We start from the raw sequence: 25637 nt of genomic DNA, 5'->3' as shown, positions 1-25637 counted from the left end.
GATAAATGCTTTAAAGTCATGGTATGTCATGTCAGTCTGCGGGCCTAGAGGGTTGAGTAAGGGAGGTCTGCAGCCTGCAGGGTGTGGGAGAGACAGCTCCATCCATAAATGGTTACAAACAGAACTCAGGCCGCAGTAGGAACATACTGCAGAAGCAGTGGGAACTCAGGAGAGGGTCCTGGCGATCAGGGCTTCATCAAAGAGCTGCTAACCGATCTGGGTTTCAACCTTAAGAAGGAACTGGGTTGCTTCTTGTATTTCCATACCATACAGTATATTATTACTCACATTTTCTGTCTTGGAATCTCGGATCTAAAATATTTGCAGCCTTTTAAAATATTTTGTAATTTTTTTCTTTTGTGTCTAAGCAAACGGGTCTCTGGAGGCAGAAAAACATCTTGGTTCTTTCTCTATCTTGCATTCTAAATATTTATAAGTAACATCACTTTGAGAAATATTCAGAGTAAATGAGGCAGGCTTGGATCCCTCAAAGAGCCTGTGATCTAATAAGGAGATGAGGCAAAGACCGCTGGGGAGTTAGTGCCTTAAGAAATCGTCCACGTGGATGATGGTCATACAGAGGCAGGAGAAATGACTTCTGGGGGATGGAGAAAAGTTTCATGGCTGAGGAGAGGCTTTGTGTTTTCCTCTTAAAGCTTGTAGAATTGTGACAAGCAGTGCATGTATACAGACTCGGTCACTTCAGTCGTGTCCACCTCTGTGCGACCCTGTAGTCCGCCAGGCTCCTCTGTCCGTGGGATTCTCCAGGCAAGAATACTGGAGGGGGTTGCCATTTCCTTCTCCTGGGGATCTTCTTGACCCAGGAATCAAACCTGCGTCCCTTACGTCTCCTGTATTGGAAGGCGGGTTCAGGTAAAGTATTTCCCTTTGGATAGATAGATATGAACAAAAGCCAAAAGACAAAAACTTATTAGTCTTATTTAGGGGAGCAGTGAGAAAGCAATCCAGAAAGACCCATCGGGGCCAGGTAACAAGATTTCCAAACATTCAACATTTTGCTGCTTCTCAGAATCCAAGAACGATGATTTGTTGCTGGATGGGTTTAGGAGAGAAAGGTCTTCCCACCCGTATGCATGTACCGGGGATGGAGGAGAATAAAGGAGCATAAAAGCGGTGATCTGAAGGCCCTGGGTGAGCACTGAGCTCATGGGAGGAGTGGGGATAGACTAAGAAGCGTGGGATAGTAAAAAGAACGTGTTTTGGAGTCATTGGGTCCTGGTTTCAAACCCCGTATTCAGAATCGTCTAACTGCGCAGATTTGGCCAGATTGTTAGCACGTGTGAGCCTCCTTCTCCTTGTGTGACAAATGAGGACAATAACACTGTCTTTTTTAATAGGATTATCCCAAGGATTAGGGAGGATGGGTTGACAGACAGGAAGATGCCCCTGAGAGGTACCAAAGCCATTTCCTTCCCCAGGTGACCTCTAAAGTCCTATCTGAAACCAGCATGCATGTGAAATAATTCAGAAGTTTTTTTTTTTTTTTTCCTGGCAAAAATAAGTCATTCACATAATTGAAGTCAGAAAGCGGTGTCTTATGTCAGATCTAACATGAGGTCATGCCAACTCCTCTCCTGAGCAGAAGCCGTTAAGTTGGGGTCTGCCCTGGGCAGTGTATCCTCAGGCTAAAGTGACTGCAGGCAATCCTTGAAAGTATGAATCACACTTGAAAACATCGACCAGGTTTTCAGCTTGCAGACGGTCTAGATTATGGTACTTCTTTGGGCCCCTACTAGACGTTGTCTTTAACTGCCACGTGACTGAATTCATCTTTTTTCAGGTGAACCTCTTAGGTCTTCTGTTTTATGGTAACGTTATCTGTAAATGAGGAGGTCCCCTTTCAGATTGTTGTATCCTTATTTGTCTCCTGACCGAAACACGGATGGTGGTGGTGGTGGGCATTGACAGATGGTAGTGGAGAGACCGCAAGTGTTTCAGCATTAATATGACACTGATATTTAGGCTGGATCGTGGCTCCATTAGCACATCTTTCCCGTCACATGGTTCACATCATATAGACACTTTTGGGAAAATTTCTTTTCCCCACTGAACTCTGAGTTCATTGGTTGGGGTGGGGGTGGGGGTTCCTTTCTTACTCAGCTGCATATTCATGGTGTCAGCACTGAGCCTGAATATCTGTGTAGCTATTTATGGGAGGCACGAATAAGAATCTTAATTTATCAGGACTCAATAAAAAGAGCCGGAGGACAATAATGTCCAATAGGAAATTATGAATGTCTTTTTGGAATTTTAAATAACATTCACTGTTCAGCTGTCTTCCTAAAAAGTGTTTCATTTAAAATTAATCAGTATCTTGAATACTTGCTTTTTTGTGATTCTCATGTAAGGAAACAGGAGGGAAATACAATTGAAAGCTCTATTCTACTTACATTTAAAGAAGGGAAACCTAAATTTTCTCTAAATTGTTGATGTGAATTTTTAAATTCTTTTCCTAACTTGTATGTTTTCTGGAAATGATACAAATAAACCCAGGAATTAATAATAGCAAGTAACTGGCTACTTTGTTGCTATGCATGAGGACACAAAACAAACATGAAATTTATATTGATTATATTCGGCTGCCATATCTTGGCATTTTCAAATAATATCCATTCTAATGCTATAGAATCTTTTCTGAGTACTTTCCACTTTATGATTTTTATATGCCTGAAATGTTTTGTCTCTTTATGTCACTCATGCATTTCATCATTTAAAAATAATGGGCTATGAGATGGGATTGAATAATGTGAAAAATATTTCTTAAAATACATCAAAGAATAATTTGCAAAACCAATATGGTAGAAGTCATATTTATTGAAAAAAATTAATATCTTTGCTATAAAATTTGTAACAGCAATATTTACTGAATGTTTATTTTGATGCATAAACCTGAATATTACATACCAAGTACAAGACAGTAGCACTAGTTTTTCTTCTATTTACATTTTATGAAAATTGTTATGCAGTCCATGTTAAAAGAATGTATGATGGAGGATTGTTACATTAGAAAAATAATATTCTTGATAAAGCATTCTCAAGGAGTCCAATCACATTTTCTGCCTCTTCAATAAGGCAAAAGTCCCTAGAACAGCATATAACTTAATTTACAAAATACAATAACTGTTCAGACACATATTCAAGTTTTCTTTTGGTATGATTTTTTTTCCTTACTGTAAAATTACTTTTTTTCTTTCTTTTTTCTTTTTTACTAAAACAGAAAGACTTTCAGGAAAATGTCATTGAATGATTTCAGCTATACATTACATATACAGCTTTGTAGCCTAGCAACGACCATTGCTACACCATTATTTAAATATTCTGCTTGGTGAGCTAGTCTCAAATGTAGCATATTTTAGGGTTCTGCCATCACTATGACTGTGGAATCATTGGTTTTCATAGCAAACAGATCTGTCACAGTATGAAGCTTTGTTTTAGGGAACTGGTACACAATTACATTTCCACTCACAAGAGAACGCCACAGATGTAACTACAGTCAGGCTCTGACAGCTCCATAAAGGTCCCGCGTTGGACCTGCCCCAAACCTCCTGGGCTCACGTGGCACAGCCCTGACCAGGTTCAGGCGGTTTCGTCCAGAGATTTCATCGCTCTTCACAGTTAGGTAGTTTTAATTCCTTCAAAGGCACACAACTTCCACCTTTTTTCCAGCGTTGCTCCCACGCCTGTGAATTCCTGTTTAAACATGCGTGGCAACCTCATCAAAAGCATTTCGATTTCGTTTGCAGATATCTGTTAGAAAGGAAGAATTTGGGGATAGTCTCTGTAAGTCACAGAAAGTGGGAATAACAACATTCAGTAAGGATGTGTGAAGACTACAGGCTTAGCACAGCTTTGGACACAACAGAAATGCTCAGCAAATAAGACCTCGTTATTTTTTCATGGTACAATGACTGTATAGATGCTGTGTGTGTGTGTGTGCCTAAGTTGCTACAGTCGTGTCCAACTTCTTTGTGACCCAGTGGACTGTAGTCTGCCAGGTTCCTCTGTCCATGGGGACTCTCCAGGGGATCTTCCTGATCGAACCCGCCTCTCTTATGTCTCCTGCATTGGTAGGTGGGTTCTTTACCAACAGCACCACCTTGGATACTTTCCAGTTAACGATTAAGAGAGACCAAAACAACTGATACCACAGAAATACAAAAATGTAAGAGAACTAGGAATAATTATATGCCAACCAACTGGACAACCTATAAGAAATGGACACGTTTCTAGCAACTATACAACCCACCAAAACTGAGTCAAGAAGAAATAGATACTTTGAACAGAGAGATCACTAGAAGTGAAATAGAATCTGTAACTAAAAAAAAAAAAAAAAAATCTCCCTGCAAACCAAAGTCCAGGACCAGATGGCTTCACTGGGGAATTCTACCAAACACACAAAGGAACTACACAGATTCTTCTCAAACTCTTCCAACAGGCGGAAGAAGGAATATTCCCAAAATTGTTATAGGAGGCCACCATCACCTGATACCAAAATCAGACAAAATCAAAAAAATTATAGGCCAATATCTGGGGCTTCCTATGTGGTACTGGTAGTAAATCTCCCTGCCAATGCAGGAGATATAAGAGACGCAGGTTCAGTCTCTGGGTCGGGAAGATTCCCTGGAGAATGAAAGGGCACCCCACTCTAGTATTCTTGCTGGGAGAATCTCACGGACAGAGGAGCCTGGTGGGCTACAGGCCACGGGGTTGCAAAGAGTCAGACACAATTTAGCGTCTGAGCACATATCTTTGATGAATAATAGAGACAAAATTTAAAACAAAATACTGGATCAAACTAGAAGAAAGTCCGTCTTGCCATGGCTGACTTTGAAGAGAGAGGTAGAGAGCCATAATTCAGGGAACACAGCTTCTAGAACCTGGACAAGAACCCCTGCCAGTGTTGCTGGGGCATCCTGCATCCCTCAGAACCCCAGAGGTTGCCCTGTTAGTGCTGAAGACAGTTCTATAATGGATGTACAATTAGACTTCATCATCATCGCTGTGAAGGGGTGCTGTTGTGCCTGTTGATATGACACTGGTTTAAAAAAAAAAATCAGTAATTAAGAGTTTATTCATCATGCTGATGGCAGAATAGAAGGAACTTGAGCTCACTTCCTCACATAAGCACACCAAAATCCCAACCCATTGCTGAACCACCACTGATTAAAAAAAAAGACTTGAACCTACCAAAAAAGATATTCTAATCCAAAGATGTAAAGAAGAAACTCAACAAAAAGGTAAAAGGGGTGCACGTGTGATATAGTCAAATCCCATTACCCCCTGGGTGGGTGACCCACAAACTGGAGAAGACATATACAGCAGAAGGTCTCCCACAAGAGTGAGAATTCTGAGCCCCATGTCAGACTCCTTAGCCTTGGGTTCTGGCATTAGGAGGAGGCATGCGCAGAGCATTTGGTTATGAAAGCCACTAGTGCTTGGGCACAGAAGTTCCACAGGACTGGGGTAAACAGCAACTCCGCTCTTGGAGGGCTTACCCAGTGTCTTGTGTACTCCAAGAGCCAGGGCAAAAGCAGTGACTTTGTAAGAGCCTGGGCCAGACCCACCTGCTGGTCTTGGAGGGTCTCCCAGGGGAGGCAGGGGGCGGTTGGGGCTCAGCGTGGGGACACAGACACTAGTGGCAGAAGTGCTGGGGACTGTTCATCTGTGTGAGCGCTCCTGGAGGCTGCCATTGTGGAGCCAAGACCTGGCCCCACCCAAAAGCCTGCAGGCTCTGGTGCTGGGACACCTTGGGCCAAACAATCACCATGGTGGGAACAAAGTCCCACCCATCAGCAGACTGGCTGCCTAAAGACTTCCTGAGCACACAGCCACCGTTAGGCACGCCCCTTGCCACAGCCCCACCCACCAGTGGGCGTGTACCAGCCCTTCCCATCAGGAAGCCTGGATAAACCTCTAGACCAGCCTCACCCATCATGGGGGCAAGACACCCCAAAGCAAGAGAACTACAATCCAGTAATGCGTGGAACTAAGTCAGCAAATGCAGACCAGAGCCTACCCTGGGACCACCTGGTCGCTGGCCCTTGGATGACAAGAGGGGGCGTGTACTGCTGGGACATGAAGGACAGCCCCTATACAATGCCACTTCTCCAAAGTCGAGAAACATAACTTTCCACTTACATAAAAATGTGCTGCTGAACTGGAGTTCCAATATTTGGCCACCTGATGTGAAAAGCCATCTCACTGGAAAAAGACCTTGAAGCTGTGCAAGACTGAGGACAGAAGGAGGTGACAGAGGATGAGATGGTTGGATGGCATCACTGACTCGATGGACATGGGTCTGAGTAAACTCAGGGAGATAGTGAAGAACAGGGAAGCCTGGCGTGGTGCAGTCCATGGGGTCACAAAGAGTCGGACATGACTGAGTGACTGAGTTGTTACAGCATACAGTTAGAAATTGAGACAAAGTGAGATGGTAGAGGAATATGTTTCAGATGAAGAAACAAGATAAAGCCATAGAAGGACAACTAAGTGACCTGGAGATAGGCAATCCACCCGAGAAAGAGTTCGGCGTAATGACGGTAGGGATGATCCAAGAACTCAGGAAAAGAATGAGTGCAGAGTGAGAAGTTACAAGTTTTTAATAAAGAGCTAGAAAATATAAAGAAGAATAGGAGTTGATGAATACAGTAACTGAGATGAAAAAAGTAGAATCAATAGCAGAAAAAAACGAGGCAAAAGAACAGATAAGTGAGCTGGAAGAAAGTCATGGAAATCACTGCCACAGAACAGAAGAAAAAGATAATGAAAAGAGGACAGTTTAAGAGATCTCTGGGACAACATCAAATGTACTAACGTTTGCATGATAGGGGTTCCAGAAGGCCTAGGGCCTGAGAAGATATTCAAAGAGATAATAGTTGAAAACTTCCCTAACATGGGGAAGGAAAATCCAGTAAGAAAGTCCCAGGCAGGATAAACCCAAGGAGGAACAGCACACCGAGATGTATACTAATCAAACTGACAAAAATATTAAGCCAACAAGAGAAAAGCAACAAATGACAGACAGGAATCCCCATAAGCTTATCAGCTAATTTTTTTCAGCAGAAACTCAAGGTCAGAAGGGAGTGGCATGATATAATTAAAGTGATGAATGGAAAAACCTACAAGTGAGAATACTCTACCCAGCAAGGCACTCATTCAGATCTGACAGAGGAATCCAAAGCGGTATAGACAGGCAAATGCCAAAAGAACTCAGCACCACCAAACCAGCTTTACAAGAAATGCTAAAAGAACTCCAGTAGGTGGAAAGGAAAAGGCCACAACTAGAAACAAGAAACGGAGAAGGCAATGGCACCCCACTCCAGTACTCTTGCCTGGAAAATCCCATGGGCGGAAGAGTCTGGTGGGCTGCAGTCCATGGGGTCGCTAAGAGTTGGGCACGACTGAGCGACTTCACTTTCACGCACTGAAGAAGGACATGGCAACCCACTTCAGTGTTCTTGCCTGGAGAATCCCAGGGACGGGGAGCCTGGTGGGCTGCTGTCTATGGGGTTGCACAGAGTTGGACACGACTGAAGCGACTTAGCAGCAGCAGCAGCAGAAACAAGAAAATTATGAAATGGGAAAGCTCACCAGTAAAGGCAAACAACAGTAAAGATAGGAAATCATCCACACGCAACTGATATCTAAACTAGTAATAGAAGAGGAGAGTGCAAATGCAGGATATTTGAAATGTATTTGAAATTAAGAGCTCAGCAACTTAAAATAATCATGCGTATGTGTATATATACATGTATGTGTGTGTGTGTATACAGAATGCTGTATATCAAAACCTCATGGTAACTGCCAATAAAGAAAAACCTATAATATATATTTTTAGGCAGAAAAGAAAAATGAATCCCAACACAACAGCAAAGATAGCCATCAAATCATAGGTTAAGAGAATAAAAGGAAAATCACCTACAAAATCAAATCCAAAACAATTCACAAAATGGCAGTAAGAACATACATATCAATAATACGTTAAATGTAAATAGATAAAAGGATCCAACCAAAAGATATGGACTGGCTAAATACAAAAACAAGACCCATTTATATGCTGCTTATAAGAGACCTACTTCAGACCTAGAGACATATGCAGACTGAAAGTCAGGGGATGGAAAAAGATATTCCATGCAAGTGGAAATCGGAAGAAAGCTAGAGGAGGAATACTCATATTATACAAAATAGACTTTAAAATAAAAAGCATGTTACAAGAGACAAAGAAGGACACTACATAATCATCAAGGGATCAATCCAAGAGAAGATATAACAGTTGTAACTATATATATCTGCACCCAACATAGGAGCACCTCAATATATAAAGCAAATGTTCACAGACATAAAAGAAACTGATAGTAACATAATAACGGTTGAGGGCTTTTAACACCCCACTTTCATCATTGGACAGATCATCCAGATAGAAAATCAATAAGGAAGTAGAGGGCTTAAAGGACACATTTATACCATTTGGACTTAGTAGAATATCAAGAGCATTTCATTCAAAAGCAATCAAATACACAATCTTCTCAAGTTCTGGAACATTCTCTAGGACTGATCACATGCTGGGCACAAAGTAAGCTTCAGTAAATTTAAGAAAATTGAAATCATATCAAGCATCTTTTCTGAGCACAGCACTATGCGATTTGAATCAATTACCAAAAACAAAAAGGCTGAAACACAATCATGTGGAGGCTAAACAAGATGCTTCTAAAGAACCAATGGATCACTGAAGAAATCAAAAATAAAACATTACCTAGGGACAAATGAAAACAAAAGCACAATGATTCAAAACCTACGGGACACAGCAAAAGCCGTTCAGAGAGGGAAGTTTATAGCAATACAGTCTTATATCAGGAAGCAAGAAAAACCTCAAACAACCTAACCTTATACCTAAAGCAACTAGAGCAAGAAGAACAAATAAAACCCAAAGCTAGTAGGAAGAAAGACATAAGATCAGAAATAAATGAAATAGAGACTAAAAAAACAACAGAAAAGATCAAACTAAAAGCTGGTTCTTTGAATAAACAAAACTGATAAACCTTTCGGCAGACTCATCAAGAAAAAAAAGAGAGGGCACGCAGGTCAATAAAATCAGAGATGAAAAAAGAGAAGTCAAACTGTCCCCATAGAAGTACAAATGATCATAAAGGACCACTACAAGTTACTATGTGCTAAGTCACCTCAGTCATGTCTGACTCTGTGGGACCCCCTAAGGGCTGTAGCCCACCAGGCTCCTCTGGCCATGGGATTCTCCAAGCAAGAATAGTGGAGTGGGTCGCTGTGCCCTTCTCCAGGGGATCTCCCCAACCCAGGGATCGAACTTTTGTCTCTTATGCCTTCTGTACTGGCAGGTGGGTTCTTCACCAGCTGAGCCACCTTCGAAGCCCTACACCTGTAAAACGCACAGACTAGAAGAAATGGACAAATTCATAGAAAGTCAAAAGAAAATCTCTGAAGACTGAACCAGGATGGAAAAGAAAATAATACACCAATTGCCAGTACTGACATTGAATCAGTAATTTAAAAACTCCAACAACAAAAGTCCAGTAGCAGGTGGCTTCACAGACTACTTTCAAACACTTTGGAAGAGTTAATACCTGTTCTTCTGAAACTTGTCCAAAGAATTTCAAGAGAGGGAACACTCTTTTACTCATTCTACAAGGCCATTATCAACCTGATACCAGAGTTAGACAAAGATACCACAGAAGAGAAGATTACAGGCCAGTAACACTGATGAACAGAGATGGAAAAATTCTCAACAAAATACTAGCAAACCAACTCCAACAGTACATTAAAAGGATCATACACTATGATCAAATGGGATTTATCCCAGGGATGCAAGGGTTTTTCAATATCCACAGTACGTATCAGTATGATACACCATATTAACACATTATTGCCTGGGGGATTTTTGCAGGAACTAACACCTATTGCTGGTGATTTTTATGTAAGTGAACATTAAAATATCTCAATAATGTTTTATAATAATATGTCTCTGGTCAATAAGTTATGAACAAATTGAAGAATACAAACCACATGAAGTGCAGAAAAACATTTTGAAAAAATTCAACCTTCTTTTATGATAAAAACTCTCCAGAAAGTGGGCACAGATGGAACATACATCAACATAATAAAGGCCATTTATGACAAACCCACGGCTAACATCATACTCAGTGGTGAAATTCTTGAAAGCATTTCTTCTCAGATCAGGAACAAGATGAGGATGTATACACTCTCACCACTTCTATTCAACATAGTTTTGGAAGTTCTAGCCACAGTTCAGTTCAGTTCAGTCGCTCAGTCGTGTCCAACTCTTTGTGACCCCATGAACTACAGCACACCAGGCCTCCCTGTCCATCACCAACTCCTGGAGTCCACCCAAACCCATGTCCATTGGGTCGGTGATGCCATCCAACCATCTCATCCTCTGTCATCCCCTTCTCCTCCTACCCTTAATCTTTCCCCCCATCAGGGCCTTTTCAAATGAGTCATTTCTTCACATCAGGTGGCCAAACTATTGGAGTTTCAGCTTCAACATCAGTCCTTCCAATGAACACTCAGGACTCCTTTAGGATGGACTGGGTGGATCTCCTTGCAGTCCAAGGGACTCTCAAAAGTCTTCTCCAACACCACAGTTCAAAAGCATCAATTCTTCTGTGCTCAGCTTTCTTTATAGTCCAACTCTCACATCCATACATGACTACTGGAAAAACCATAGCCTTGACTAGACGGACCTTTGTTGACAAAGCAATGTCTCTGGTTTTTAATATGCTGTCTAGGTTGGTCATAACTTTCCTTCCAAGGCCACAACAGTAAGACAAAAGAAATAAAGCATATCCAAATTGGGAGAAAAGATGTCAAACTGTCACTATCTGCAGATGATGTGATGCTATATATAAAACCCAAAAGACCACACAAAAATGACTGAAATTAATAAAATAATACAGTAAAGTAGCAGAATACAAACTGATGTACAGAAATCTGTTGCATTTCTTTATTTTGCACTAACAATGAAATATCAGAAAGGGAAAGTAAAAAAAACAAAAATCCCTTTGAAAAAAATCATATAAAAAGTACTTAGGAATAAACCTGACTTAGGAGGTGAAGGATTTACATGCAGAGAATAATGAGACAATTGAAGATGAGTCAAAGAAACAGAAAGATACCACATGCTCTAGGGTTTTATTAATAAGAATCAGGATGATTAAAATGGCATACTGTCCAAAGCAATCTGCAGATTTAATATAATCCCTGTCAAACTACCCACAGAACAAGGAATCCTAAAGTTTATATGGAACCATGAAAGACTCGGAATTGCCAAAGCAATCTTGAGGGAAGACAACAAAGCAGGAAGCATAACCTTCCTAGATTTCAGACAGTAGTAGTTGCTCATCGCCAAGCTGTGTCCAGCTCTTTGCAGCCCCATAGACTGCAGCATGCCAGGCCTCCCTGTTCCTCACCATCTCCTGGAGTTTGCCCAAGACAACAATGGAAAGCTTCAATAATCAAAATGGTATGGTACCAGCACAAAAACAGACATGGATAACAGAGAGCCCAGAAATAAATCCACACACCTATGGTCAATTTTCGACAAAGGAGACAAGACTATAAGGGAGGAAAGACAGTTTCTTCAGCAAGTGGTGTTGGGAAAGCTGGACAGCTGCATATAAATCAATGAAGTCAGATCACTCCCTCACACCTCTCTCACACCATATGCAAAGTAAACTCAAAATGACACCATAAATATCCCAGGAAGAATATAGGCAAAACATTCTCTGACATAAATTGTACCAATGTTTGCTTAGGTTAATCGCTCAAAAGACAACAGAAATAAAAGCAAAAATAAATAAGTGGGACCTAATTAAAGTTACAAGCTTTTGTACACCAAAGGAAACTATAAACAAAACGAAAAGACTACATACAGAATGGGAGAAAATATTTGCAAACAATGTGACCAACAAGGGCTTAATTTAGAAAAGACACAATCTAATAGTAGTAAACAACAACCCGGTCAGAAAATGGGCAGAAGGCCTAAACAGACATTTCTCCAAAGAAGAAGCACAGATGGACAAATTGGCATACGGAAAGATGCCCGACACTGCTAATTAGAGACATGCAAATCAGAGTTACAATGAAGTACCACCTCACACTGGTCAGAATGGCCATGATTCAAGAAATCTACAAATAACAAATGTTGGAGAAGGTGCGGAGAGAAGGGAGCCTCCCACACTGCTGGTGGGAATGTAAGTTGGTACAGCCACTGGGGAGAATGGTGTTATTATTAGGACTGTGTGTAAAATGTAACACAGGGCCTGGCACAGGTTCAATTTCTCTATATATCCGTATTTCAGCAATGCTGAGGGAATCCTGCACGCTCGCATCAGGTCTTCGGTGATGGGTGGGTCAAACTCTGTGCTGAAAAGCAGCAACACATTGTCTCCTATGGTGGCTTCTGACCTGAGCCTGGACTTCAACCACAAAGGAAGCAGAGGTTGGCAAGCGGCAGCAGAGAGGCGGCACCACGTCCTGCATTTGGGCCAGGCACAGGGTCCGTGCATTAAGTGCACTGTCTCATCAAAAAGTTATTTAAACACGCAAATAAGCCGTTCACTTGCTAGAAGAAAGAAACGCAGAGGCAGAAGTCCACATTCCAGTCACGAATGACCATTAACCTGCTTTACCATCTTGCCTGGCTTCCTGGGTGGCACAATGGTAAAGAATCTGCCTGCCAAGCAGGAGATGTCAGTTTGATCCCAGGATCAAGAAGATTCCCCTGGAGAAGGAAATGTCACTCGACTCCAATATTCTTGCCTGGAGAATCCCATGGACAGAGGAGCCTGGTGGGCTACAGTCCAGGGGTTGCAAAAGAGTCAGACATGACTGAGCGACTGAAAAACCACCACCACCATCTTGCCTAAGTCACTAAGTCTCTTTGGGTATTTTCTCACTCGCAGGAAAGGGATTGGAAGGAAACTCATTGGATGCTCTAAGGACTTCTGGAGGGTTGCCCCAGCACATGGTAACACTGGTTTTTGCGCAAGCCTTTAAAATTCACCTGTCCATGAAGTTGTGGCGAAGATCTCAAACTGAGAGAATGTGATAGGTCTTTTGCACACTTTTAAGCTCAAAACAAATGGCAGCCAACACTAGGTAGCACTTACTATGTGCCAGATACTGCTATAAATGCTTTTCATCTATTAAGCCATTTAATACACATAAAAAACCCATCCTATAGACAGTGAAGCTAAGGTACAGAGATGTTAAGTGAGTTGTCCGAAGTCACACAACTAAATAGTAGCGAAACTGGCATTTGAAATTCTCATGATTACTTAGTTGGAATAACCAATTAGTCAGAAATGATTATAATAACCATTGGTGTCTTCAGAAGTAGTTAACTGTCATTTGCTGTTGATAGTGCAAGTTAACAGCCTGATTCAGCCAGAATGGTGTAAATATTATAATATGGACAGGGATACAATTACAGAACAGGCAGCTCAAATAAAATCTTATATAAAATACCCATTAAAAAGTAAACACAAATAATAAAAAGCTTCTCTACAGTGAAGGAAACCATCAACAAAATGAAAGGGCAATCTACCAAATAGGAAAACTACTGCAAGTCATATGTCTAATAAAGGGTTAATATTCACAATGTACAAAGAACTCACAAAATCAATAGCAAAAAACCAAGAAATCCAATCGAAAAAATGAGTGAGGATCTGAACAGACATTTTCCAAAGATGACATACAAATGGCCAACAGATACATGAAAAGGTGTTTAACATCACTAATCAAGAGGAAAAAAAACACCATAGTGAGATATTATTGTGAATAATCTAGAGACACTTAAAAGTATGGAGAGGATCAGGGCTTCCCTGGTGGTCCAGTGGCTAAGACTCTGAGCTCCAGATTCAGGCAGCCTGGGTTCAATCCTTGGTCAGGGAACCAGATCCCACATGTCACAACTAAAGATCCTGTGTGCTGCAGCGAAGATCGAGGATCCCACATGCCTCAACTAAGACTGGGCACAAGCAAATAAATAGGGCAAGGATGTTGCTGTGTATGTTACATGCAAAGACCAAGTCATTTTATGTGAATACAAAGGACTTGAGCATCTGTGGATTTTGGTAACCACAGGGTTTCTTTGAGCCAGTTGCCTGCAGATACCAAAGGACAACAGTATTGGGGAAGCAATTAAAAGGAGCCCGATGCCAAAAAAAAAAAAAAAAAAATCCATTTACTAATAAGGTGCTCAGCTAGATTCTACAGCATTTCCTTAAAGATCTTTATATCTCATGAGAGAACAAACAGCAAGGAGAAACTGCTTCATGTTATTATTTTGATGGTTTTTAAACCTTTTCCCTTCCTGATAAAACAACCTATAGGACATGTGACATTTGGGGATTTTCAAGACTAATTCAAGAGAAAATTCAATTTGTCCTTCTGTTTTAGTGTGTGGCCAAAGAAGAATGTTAACCTACAAATTTCTTCACTTTAATTCTTTTTTCTTCCCGTCCTTATTAAAACATGTCAGCCTTTATGATCCTGCCTTCATGGTGTCCTTTCTCTTCCTCTCAGTCATTCTGTGGTCTTCAGAACTGGAAGTGTCATGGAATCATCAAACACACAGCACTCAGCGCTCACTGGCTGCGATCGGAGCCAGAGGGACCCGTCTCCCCACCCGGTGTGCAGGATTCCCTTCCCCAGACCCCTTCTGAGGCTGGGGAGTCTCCCTAAGCGCCTGTGGGTCACGGATGGAACCCTGGGGTCCAGGGCAGGGCTGCTGCTGGCCCAGCTGGTACGTGGAGAGGCTGGAGCTCTGCGCTGGGCTCCTGATGCTGGATCCAGCCCGGCTTTCCAGTACCACATTCGCTTTCTCACAAGGATACTGTGAGACGAATCAGATACATGAGGCTAAGAGAATCCCATGCGGCATTCTGATATAGGTCAGAAACGTGCTGTGACTGTGAAATCTCATTTTCCCATACACCACATGTTGGTGCTCTGGCAACTGGGGAGGGTTGTCATAAACATAATGCTTTTATTTCCTCTTACCCAGCTGGCTTTTATTCCGGGAAACTGGGGGTCTGTGTGTCTTTTTATTCTTCCATGTTGTCAGTGGCTCCCCCTCGCTCCCGTTTAAAATTTTCTAACGTTTACTCTTTGAGAAAGGATTGATTTGCTCTAATTAGAAGGAAAAGAAAGGATGAGAAGGAATAAAGGCTCTGTAACCGAGGGGCTTGCGTGATGGCGATCTGTGAGAGGCACAGGTCATGTGTAAGATGTATTTGCTTTATTTTCTGGTTTGCTGACTCTGGTCCAAGCCCACTGCCTCCTTGCCAGGCCACGAAACACATGTATACATGGACACAGGAAGGCATAAATAAATTTTATCCTCGGGGATGGTTGGCTCCGTGTCCCATATCAATCATCCAAGGGACGCCACTGGAGAAGGGGTTTTCTTTTTGGGGGACTGAAGAGACACCCACATAGGCTTTGTCAAGGCTGGAGAGTCAAGAGAAGCCAACAGCAAAAATCAGATTTCTGTTTGTGGAATGAACTGACCGTTAGCCTTTCCTGCACTTTGAGATCTTACTCATCCTTCACATCCCTGGGCAGGGCACAGTGTTGCCACACAGAAGCCTTGCAGCGAATATCCTAGCCGAGAGACATGCAGAGTGTGGGCGGGGAGGGAGGCAGGACACAGAGGAGGAAACGGGAGAGATAAAAAGGGAAAGACGATAGGGAAGGCAAGTGAGGACCTGGGGGAAAGAGAAGGGACGGGCTGGGAGGCAGAGGATCAGGGAGGAAGGCGAGGAGGTGCGAGGAAAAGCACAGGAAAGCAGGAAGGAGAGACACAGAAGGAAAGAACCAGAAGGAGAAGAGGAGAGATCTGGAGGGAAATGGAGAGAGGAAGGAGGGGAGAAAGGGGACAGTGGCGGTGAGGACCGCTCAGGCGCCCCAGAGGAGCCATGAGAACCAGCACGGGCTCGCGGGCGCCCCTGCTGGTCATGATCCGCACGCACTGCCCTTCTCCAACCCCTGTTGCGCTCCCTGTCTGCCCGCCCTACCGAGCGAGCACCTCATTAGTTCACCTCTGACTCTCAAGTTCCTTCATAAATACACCATTTCCTCATTTAGACTACAAGCTTTTAGAGAGCAGTGTCCTTTCTTAAATTTTTGTGCCCCGGCCACTCCCCGTTCTGCCTCCTCCGTAGAAAGCACCGAGTTTGTAAAAAAGCAGTGACTTAACCAAGCAGTCACTGGGTCCCTGGTACCCAAGTCAGTTATTTCTTGCTGTGAATGAGCAACTCCCTTTCTGCTTTTCACACAGCCAGATGGAAGTCTCCTTACCTCCAAAGCTTCCTATGCCACATGCTTTCCAGAGGCGCTGTGACGTCTGGAAAACACATTCATGATAGCCTGTCTAAGCAACAGAACACTCATTCACATACTGTGACAGGCGGCTACTCAGGAGAACACCAGAATATAAGTAATATTATAGATTATTCAGGCAGGGGGACTTCCCTGGTGGCCCAGTGGGAAAGACTTCACCTTCTGATGAAGACTTCACCTTCCAGTGCGGGGGGGTAGTGGGTTCGAGCCCTGGTTGGGGAGTTAAGATCCCATGTGAAAGGGCCAGTTGCTGAGTCGTGTCCAACTCTTTGCGACCCCATGGACTGTAGCCCGCGAGGTTCCTCTGTCCATGGGATTCCCCAGGCAAGAATACTGGAGTGGGCTGCCATGCTTTCCTCCAGGGGCTCTTCCTGATCCAGGGATTGAACCCAGGTCTCCTGCACTGCAGGCAGATTCTTTATATCTGAACCACCTGAGATTCCACGTGCTTTGTGGCCAAAACAACCCCAAAACATAAAACAGAAGCAATATTGCAACAATTTTCAATAAAGACTTTAAAAATGGTCCACACTGAAAAAAATCTACAAACAAAAAAAGATTATTCAGGTAGGCAATCTCACAAACACTACTTGGAACATTTTCTCCAAGCTTATCGCCTAGCTATCATCTGGGGAAGAATGTTCTCCAATTAAGGTCTATTTTGCACCTCCTTGGAACTGACAAGATATTTTATCTATTTCACAGGAATGCTTCTAGTACACGGATGCAAATGGTTTGGCCCTCTGGTGGGAAACGAGCATGTCATGAGCACCCAAGTCTGTTACCAAACACGGTGTCATGTCCCAGATGGCAGCTCTTTCTAAAAAAAACTAGCCTCTGTGGCCCCATTATATTGAGTCTGGTTTCCAAATCAAATCTTTCACTTTGTGAGTTTTAGGAAGAGGCTGCTGGTATGTAGGTGGGGAGCCAGAGACACTTGGAGAACTGGGTCTGAATCTCTTAGACAGTATTGGGGGAAGATCAGAGGTCTCCCTGCTCTTCACTGTTAAGACAGAAAATATTCATCTGCTGATGCTCAGATGTGACTTCTGCAAGGCTTAGGATGAGCCAGTGAGCTCAAAAGGCTCTGGGCTGATGTAAGACATTCTAGGTATTGATCACAAAGCATTTTCAAGACAGTGTTGCCTGTTTGGAAAAGCTTACCTGCCTGTGCCCGGGGCACGAGTTTTGACTCAGTAAAGCTTCAGGAAGCCATCTCCCCCCAACCACCCTGACACTGTCTTCCTCTGAATGCATCTTTCTGATTTGATCATATGTTTGTGACACAAGAGAGCTGAGCAAATGAGAGTGAGTGGTTTAGAAGAGGCAGGAAAGAACAACAACAACAACAACAAAAATGCAGCAGAAACAGTATTTAACTGGAAAATGGACTATTTGGGGATACAGTTTTAGGGACCCATGTGCAATGTACATGCCCATCCTAACTTAAATTAATTCCTGTCTCTCCTTCCATTTCTGACCATCCGTATCCTCATCTGTGGCCTTCAGGGAACTCCTAAGAAAAACAGCTCTGCTACAGGCTGGACGGAAGCTGCTTTCCTTGTTCCTGTCTGCATGTGTGTGCTGAGTGACTCAGTCGTGTCTGACTCTTTGTGACCCCATGGATTGTAGCCTGCCAGGCTCCTCCATCCATGGGATTCTCCAGGCAAGAATATTGGAGCAAGTTGCCGTATCCTTCTCCGGGGATCTTTCTGACCTAGGGACCTAACCCAGATATCTTGTATTATTGCAAATGCCTTCTGTACCATCTGAGCCACCAGGAAAGCCCATCAAAACGGCAAGGCAGAATCGAAATGTTAGCTTAACAGCAGTGGTGATGGTGACTCTGTCTGATCTCAAGGAAACCATACTGTGCTAAGTGGAATTTCTACAAAGGCCTCTCAGGACTTCCCTTGGTGGTCCAGTGGTTAAAAAATCCACCTTGTCATGCAGGGGACTCGGGTTCAATCCCTGGTCAGGGGATTAAGATCCCACGTGCCACAGAGCAACTAAACCCATGTGCTGCAACTTCTGAGCCCAAATGCCACAACTAGAGAGTCCACGCGCTGCCAGTAAGAGATTCTGCACGATGCAGCGAAGATCCCGCGTGCTGTAGCTAAGACTCAGCGCAGCCAGGTGAACAACCACAGGAGCAAGTGATAAAAAGCAGGAGCCCTCTCACTAGAGTCAGCAAGCATCCCGAGCTGCGGAAGCCAGGCTGAACTCCCCATCTTCACGCAACATTCACCAAAACTCGGGGGGACTGTGACCCTCAGCTTGTCCTGACTAACCAGAGCCGGCGCCAGGAACTAACCAGGATTAATTAACAGGATTAACCAGGCTGCTGTGCAGAAGAATGTCAGCGGCGGGGCCGTGGCCCTGCAGGGTCCTGAGCCTCCCGGTAGCAAATGTGACGACAGGGCCCTGGAGGGCACTCAGAGGACAAACCAATCGTCGTTTTACTATCTGCTGAGATTCTGAGGCTGTGGGATTCCAGTCTAGAGCCGTAATCTGCTCTCTGGATTAAAAGTCTTAAATATCCTCTCAGCCTCACTGGGTTAGAAAGAATATTTGGTCCAGTCCCTGGCACCCAGAAGTTTTAGTCAGAACATTCTTTTTTAATATAAAGTAAAAGTGAAAGTGAAATCGCTCAGTCGTATCCGACTCTTTGCGACCCCGTGGACTGTAGCCTACCAGGCACCTCTGTCCATGGGATTTTCCAGACAAGAGTACTGGAGTGGGTGCCATATTTAAATTTTATATATAAATATTAAAATGTTTTATATTTATGTATAAATATTTATGTTTATACTTATGTATAAATATTTTATGTTTTGTATTTACGTATAAATATTTTATATTTTTAATATTTATGTATAAATATTTATATATTGTAATATCTATGTATAGATTTATTTTAATATTTATGTATATTGATATACTTATGTATAAATATTTATATAATACGTATATTTATATAAATACATGTTTATATATAGGAGAGTGAAAAGGTTGGCTTAAAGCTCAACATTCAGAAAACTAAGATTATGGCATCTGGTCCCATCACTTCATGGGAAATAGATGGGGAAACGGGAAACAGTGTCAGACTTTATTTTGGCGGGCTCCAAAATCACTGAAGATGGTGATTGCAGCCATGCAATTAAAAGACGCTTATTCCTTGGAAGGAAAGTTATGGCCAACCTAGACAGCATATTCAAAACAAGAGATATTACTTTGCCAACAAAAGTCCGTCTAATCAAGGCTATGGTTTTTCCAGTGGTTATGTATGGATGTGAGAGTCGGACAGTGAAAAAACCTGAGCACCGAAGAATTGATGCTTTTGAACTGTGGTGCTGGAGAAGACTCTTGAGAGTCCCTTGGACTGCAAGGAAATCCAACCAGTCCATCCTAAAGGAGATCAGTCCTGGGTGTTCATTGGAAGGACTGATGCTGAGGCTGAAAACTCCAATACTTTGGCCACCTCATGAGAAGAGCTGACTCATTGGAAAAGACTCTGATGCTGGAAGGGATTAGGGGCAGGAAGAGAAGGGGATGACAGAGGATGAGACGGCTGGATGGCATCACCGACTCGATGGATGTGAGTTTGAGTGAACTTGGTGATGGACAGGGAGCCCTGGCATGCTGCGATTCATGGGGTTGCAAAGAGTCGGACACAACTGAGTGACTGAACTGAACTGAACTGAATGTTTATATATATATATATGCTTTTTACCTCTGGCATGAGGAAAGAATTTGACAGTCCCACTGAGCATTTGAGCCAGGAGATGGAGGGCTGTCTGGAGGAGATGCCGTGTGTTTTCTCTGTGAGGGTAATGCTGTCTTCTAAAATGAAACTATAAGAGGAAATGGAATTCCCCTGCTGGAAAAGTCCAAGGGCCAGACACCAGGTGTACGAATCCTCTCCTCAGTGAGGGATACCGCACCGATCTCAGCTGAGCAAGGGGGTGACGGGCCCTGCTTTGAGGGTGAGAGTGGAGCAAGAACTCCTGAGCTGCTCGCCGTCAAATAAGTGACTATACCTGGACATCCGTGCACACGCTCACACACACCTCACGGGTGCACACGTTGACATGCACTGACGGGGCAGAGGGGACTAGCGCCCTGCCATGATTACACGGCTAACAAGTGGGTTTCTAGTGAAATGACCACTGCTTTCTCAAAAGGCTTCCCGCTTGGGGTTTCTAGAAAGGGGAGGAGAGAAATGTCAACAGTCCGAGGGAAGGATGATAGCAACAATAGAAATCATTTCTTGAGGGCTCATTCTATGCCAAGAACACTGGTGCGGGCGGTATTTCATTTACTCCTCCAAAGGTAGCGGTGATACCAGGAAGGGTGACACTGCAGAAGGAAAGCACAGCCAAGGAGCCCTTCCAAGGCTGCTTTCAACAAAGGACGTTGTATTGCTCCTCCTCCTCTCTTCTGAATTCACAAGTGTTTGCTGTACCTCGAGCCCAACCCCATCCAAGTGAGGGGAGACCACAGGGAGGGCAGTGTCACGATTCTGAATATCGAGACTCTCCCAATCACTCAGCTTCCCTGGTGGCTCAGTGGTAAAGAATCCACCCGCCAACGGAGGAGATGTGAGTTTGATCTCTGGATCCGGGAGATCCCAGATGCTGCAGAGCCACTAAGCCCGTGCGCCGTATCCTGAGCCTGTGCTCTAGATCTGGGAACCGCAGCTACTGAAGCCCATGCTCCTGAGAGCCCACGCTCTGCAGTAAGAGAAGCTACAGCAGTGAGAGGACTCAACACGGCAGCAAGGGGGGCCCCCACCTGCCGCCAGCTAGACAAAGCCCACGCAGCAGTGAAGACCCAGCACCGCCAAAACAAAATCATCTTTTGGAAGAAGTTACAGAAAGACCCTGACAATCCCCTCCTTCCACAGGGACGGTCTACCCCGCCCCCAGCAGTGGGAGACTCAAGAGGGCATGGATCTCTACGACTGCAAACCACCTTTTGTTCCAGCTGATTTCTCTCGAAGGTGAAGCATAAGGCCCATGAGCAAGGTCGCTTGTTTGCGGGCTCGTGCACTGGTTGGATCATCTGCATCAAGACAAGACGACAGTGCAGCCCTACAGTCGATCCTGACCACTGGAGAGTCAGCATGACCGACGTGTGCTGAGGTCAGAGAGCTGCAGGCCACGGGCCCGGTCCTGTACCCCCCATGAACCTTGCTGCCCTCAACGTAAGACTTGCTTATTTCCATTGGCCTTCCCAGCAGGACACTTAGCAGGCCGCCCAGGGACAGGCCCAGCATCTCTGTCCCTTCCAGGGCTGCCTGAGGCCGTCTTGGTGAATGACACCACTTTATTTCGACAGTGAATAAATCACTGCAAAATCACTCCAAAATCACTGCAGATGGTGACTGCAGCCATGAAATTAAAAGACTTACTCCTTGGAAGAAAAGTTATGACCAACCTAGACAGCAAATTAAAAAGCAGAGACACTACTCTGCCGACAAAGGTCTGTCTAGTCAAAGCTATGGCTTTTCCAGTAGTCGTGTATGGATGTGAGAGTTGGACTATAAAGAAAGCTGAGCGCCAAAGAATTGATTCAACTCAATGGACATGAGTTTGGGTGGACTCCGGGACTTGGTGATGGACAGGGAGGCCTGGCGTGCTGCAGTCCATGGGGTCGCAGAGTCAGACATGCCTGAGTGACTGAACTGAACTGATTTCAACAGAGGCCAGAGGCCCCTCTCACCGTTCACCGGGATCTGATACTTACATTGAGCTTTTTGTCCCTTCTTTTTTGGCGCACAATCGCCTCCATGGGCTAGGAGCACAGCTGTCTGCAGAGGAGGAAAACTAGCCTCTGAGAAGAGAGGCGTGATGTCCTGAGCTGGGTGTGCCTCTCGAGGTGCATAGCTGAGAAGAACTTTTGTAGTCATTTGTTTTTCCATTTGGGGAATGATGCTAAATACCACCGCTAACACAGTTTTCTTGAGAGTTCTATCAGATCTTTATGTAATTTGAGGTGATTTTCCTCTATTGTGTCGAGCCCTTAGCATAGAGTTCCGGGAGGACACGGCCAAAGGGTAATGTGCCGCTCTGACCTTGTATCTCCCTTGTTGTGGGGACTTTCAAACCAAACTGCACTTTCAAATCCCTCATATGCTGCTCAAAGTCATCTGATGTCTGCTGAAAGTCAGTGTCATTTTCGATAACTGCTTTTCTTTCTACAGGGACAAAAGCAAGGAAAAGAAGACATTCTCTGCCAAAAACTGAGTTCTTGTGACGAAGTACAGACAGACCTCCATCCGCTATTATATCCCTAACACAGATCCCACGGGTTCAACCTGCAGCCAGCGACCAACGTCCTAAGTTTTCGCAATGCCAGTTGAGAAAAAGGGCTTACCTTGGAATCCAGCTGCTGCATGTATGACCAGAGATACTCTATATTGGCTCCGAAAGGATGGACGTGAAGAAACGTGGATATGATGCCTGAAATGAAGAGGGCAAACGGCTGTTACTGAGAGGCAAGTAAAAATCTCAGGCGAATATTGTCATCTGACCCCACTGACAGGTTTGTCAGGGCCGAGGTGTGGTCTTGCCACTTGTATCCGCGGTCGGCAAGCATTCAGTAATAGCCTGTTTTGAAGACAGTAATAGTAGCGGGGCCAACAGAACACTTTCTCCTGGAATGACAGTGTTAGAAAAGCGAGACTGAGAAAATACACAAATGAATAAAGGTATTTCCAAACAGAGGTTTCTGGCAGCATTTCAACTACCAATTTTATGCTTGATTTACCAATATAAAATTGTAGTTATTGGAAGTATCAAGTGATCCCCTTCCTCCCCTTTCTTCCTCTTGGTGGACTTCGCAATATGAAAATGGCTCCTGTGGCTGTGTCAGAGAGCACACTGCCTCCAATTCCCCTGGTAATTACCCCTGCTAGTTAAAGGAAATATTTAGTCCCTCTTTTCCCTCACTGCCACCGAAAGAAGCACAAATCCTCTGCTATTTCCCCCTGGCTGTTGCTGTTGTTTCAAGGGAGCCAGCCCGCTCTCCCCTCTCTGCTGTAATTTACAAGATCATTTTAAAAGGCCTGGGAATGGATGGTTTGGCTGGAGTCTGATTATAAATCAGAGGGCTTTTTCCATCGTGAAATTCAACTGTCAACATTGCACTGACGAATGAAAAGCTGAATGTCGGGGTTAGGGCTGAAGGAAGAGCATCACCCTCCTACCATCCCCACTCCTACATCCAAAATCAAAACAGTGAAAACGAGACCGTTGACCCCACAGGCTGTACACTCCTGTTTATTAAGAAACCGTGTTCAGACTGATGTTTTTGGCTTCTCTTTGAAACAGGCTTTGAGATGAATCACGTTTGAGGATGAGCCCCCTGATGTTCTATTTATTGGGACGTTTTGGTGCTTGAGAGCCAAAGGTCAAAGGAAAGACCCACACTGGTATGCGACACTGCGCTTGGTCATCGTATCAACTGCAGGGTGTCCTGGGACTACCCTGGGATAGGATCTCATGGCCCTCTGAGCTCCTGTGAGATGCCTGGAATGCCCCAGATGAGTGTCAGGTTTTAAAGAAAAAATTCCCAGTTTATCCTTAGGCTGAGAACAGAGAACCAAGAGGTCTACACAAGTACCCTTAAGGCCTGTCCTCAGAGCACGTTAGTGGGTGATTTCTTGCACAGTGAAATGAGGAACATAGAAGCACTTTCCCATAAAGCTGAAATCTCAGTTTTCAGAGATTGACCTTTACCCTGAAATACAAAGAGCTACTGTTTATTCTGATATTATGTCCTTCTCTGAAATAATGGTGATGATAAGTTAGGGATGGAGTAAAGGGACAGAATAGTTGATTAAATAGTTAATCCCACTAGGGGACTATAGGTAAAGGAAAAAGTATGGGAGACCCCTATAAATTAATGACCTCTAGGACATCTATGCTCTCTGCACACCTAAGAAATAATTTATGGAAAGGTGTCATTTCAAAGTGAAAGATCCTCATTGTACTGAGACCTGAAATAATTTTTTCCATACTGCCATGACAGTAACCTCCTTGGATCACGAGGTACAAGGAAATGTCCCCCCTCTCCACCAACAAAGAGGAGGAACTGAGGATGGAAGCGTAATGTCTACTCAAGAATGAGGAAGAAGGCAGTCCTTTCCCGCTCCCTACTTTTCCTTTGATCCTAAACGGTAGCCCTCTAAGTTCTTGGGGCTCACAACCTCCTGCCCACCTGCTTGTAAGCCTCGCATGCGAAGTATTCTAGTGAATCACTTCTTATCCATCACTTTGCCTCTTGCTGAATTCTTTCTGTGCTGAGGCATAAAGGACTAGAGCTCTGGAGCCCTCTGAAATGCCACTGAGCAGTTTCAGATAGCAGGTAGAAATGGTAGTGTTAATCTAAGTGGCAAGCAGCCATTTTTAAAAACTTTTTATTTTGTATTGGGGTTCAGCTGATTAAAAATGTTGCGATAGTTTCAGGTGAACAGCAAAGGGATTCAGCCATCTATATATATATGTATCCATTCAGCCCCTAACTTCCCTCCCAGCCAGGCTGCCACATAATATTGAGCAGAGTTCCATGTACTCTACAGCGGTCCTTGCTGATTATCCATTTTATATAGAGCAGTGTGTACAGGCAACCATAAGTTCGCTCTCTAAGCATGTGAGTCTCTTTCTGTGTTGTAAGTTCATCTGTATCATTTCCTTTTAGATGCCACATATAAGGGATGTCATACGCTATTTCTCCTTCACACTTCCCTTAGTGTGACAGTCTCTAGATCCACCCATGTTGCTGCAGATGGCAAACAGCCATTTTTAATATACTTAAGTGGAATTGTTTTGTCCCTCTCCTACCGCTTCATTTGCTAATTTGTGTTTGAACTATCTCCCTATGCCTGGAATTCTCAAATCTGGTGAGGTGGCATTGTAAGTAATTCTGTCACCAGTATAGAAGCTTGTGAATGATTTACTTAGAAAGTAAATTAGAAGTCTTAAAAAAAAAAATACTTTGTTATTTGCATTCCTTAGGTGGGAGAGAGGGGACAGAATTCTCATGGGGAATTGCTTCTATTTCAGGATGGTGAGTGGTGCTTCTCCGCTGTCCCAGGCTGAGGACGACTGGTCCTATGTCCACTGCTTTCCACAGAGAGCTTCTGACAAATGGTGGGCAGACCCCTGCCCCCTGTAAAGGGGAAAGGCGGAGGACAGGGAAGGGAGGGGCAGTCAGTG

The 25637-nt window shown here is 43.8% G+C and overlaps 1 protein-coding gene across 1 annotated transcript in view; it reads right to left on the bottom strand.

The window, feature by feature from the left end:
- Positions 2816 to 25637, bottom strand: part of ENOX1 (ecto-NOX disulfide-thiol exchanger 1) — a 244144-nt gene continuing 221322 nt past the window's right edge. The window contains exons 14-15 of the mRNA XM_018056315.1: positions 22795 to 22880; positions 2816 to 3768 (exon numbers count right to left, since the gene is read on the bottom strand). Of these exons, the coding sequence (XP_017911804.1) occupies positions 3637 to 3768; positions 22795 to 22880 (218 nt within the window). The 3' untranslated portion in view covers positions 2816 to 3636. The remainder of the gene's footprint in view (positions 3769 to 22794; positions 22881 to 25637) is intronic.

Source organism: Capra hircus, chromosome 12 (assembly GCF_001704415.2).
Source record: "Capra hircus breed San Clemente chromosome 12, ASM170441v1, whole genome shotgun sequence".
Classification (NCBI taxonomy): Eukaryota; Metazoa; Chordata; class Mammalia; order Artiodactyla; family Bovidae; genus Capra; species Capra hircus.
Note: the sequence above shows the minus strand (reverse complement) of the source record. Positions and strands in the feature narration are given on the sequence as shown.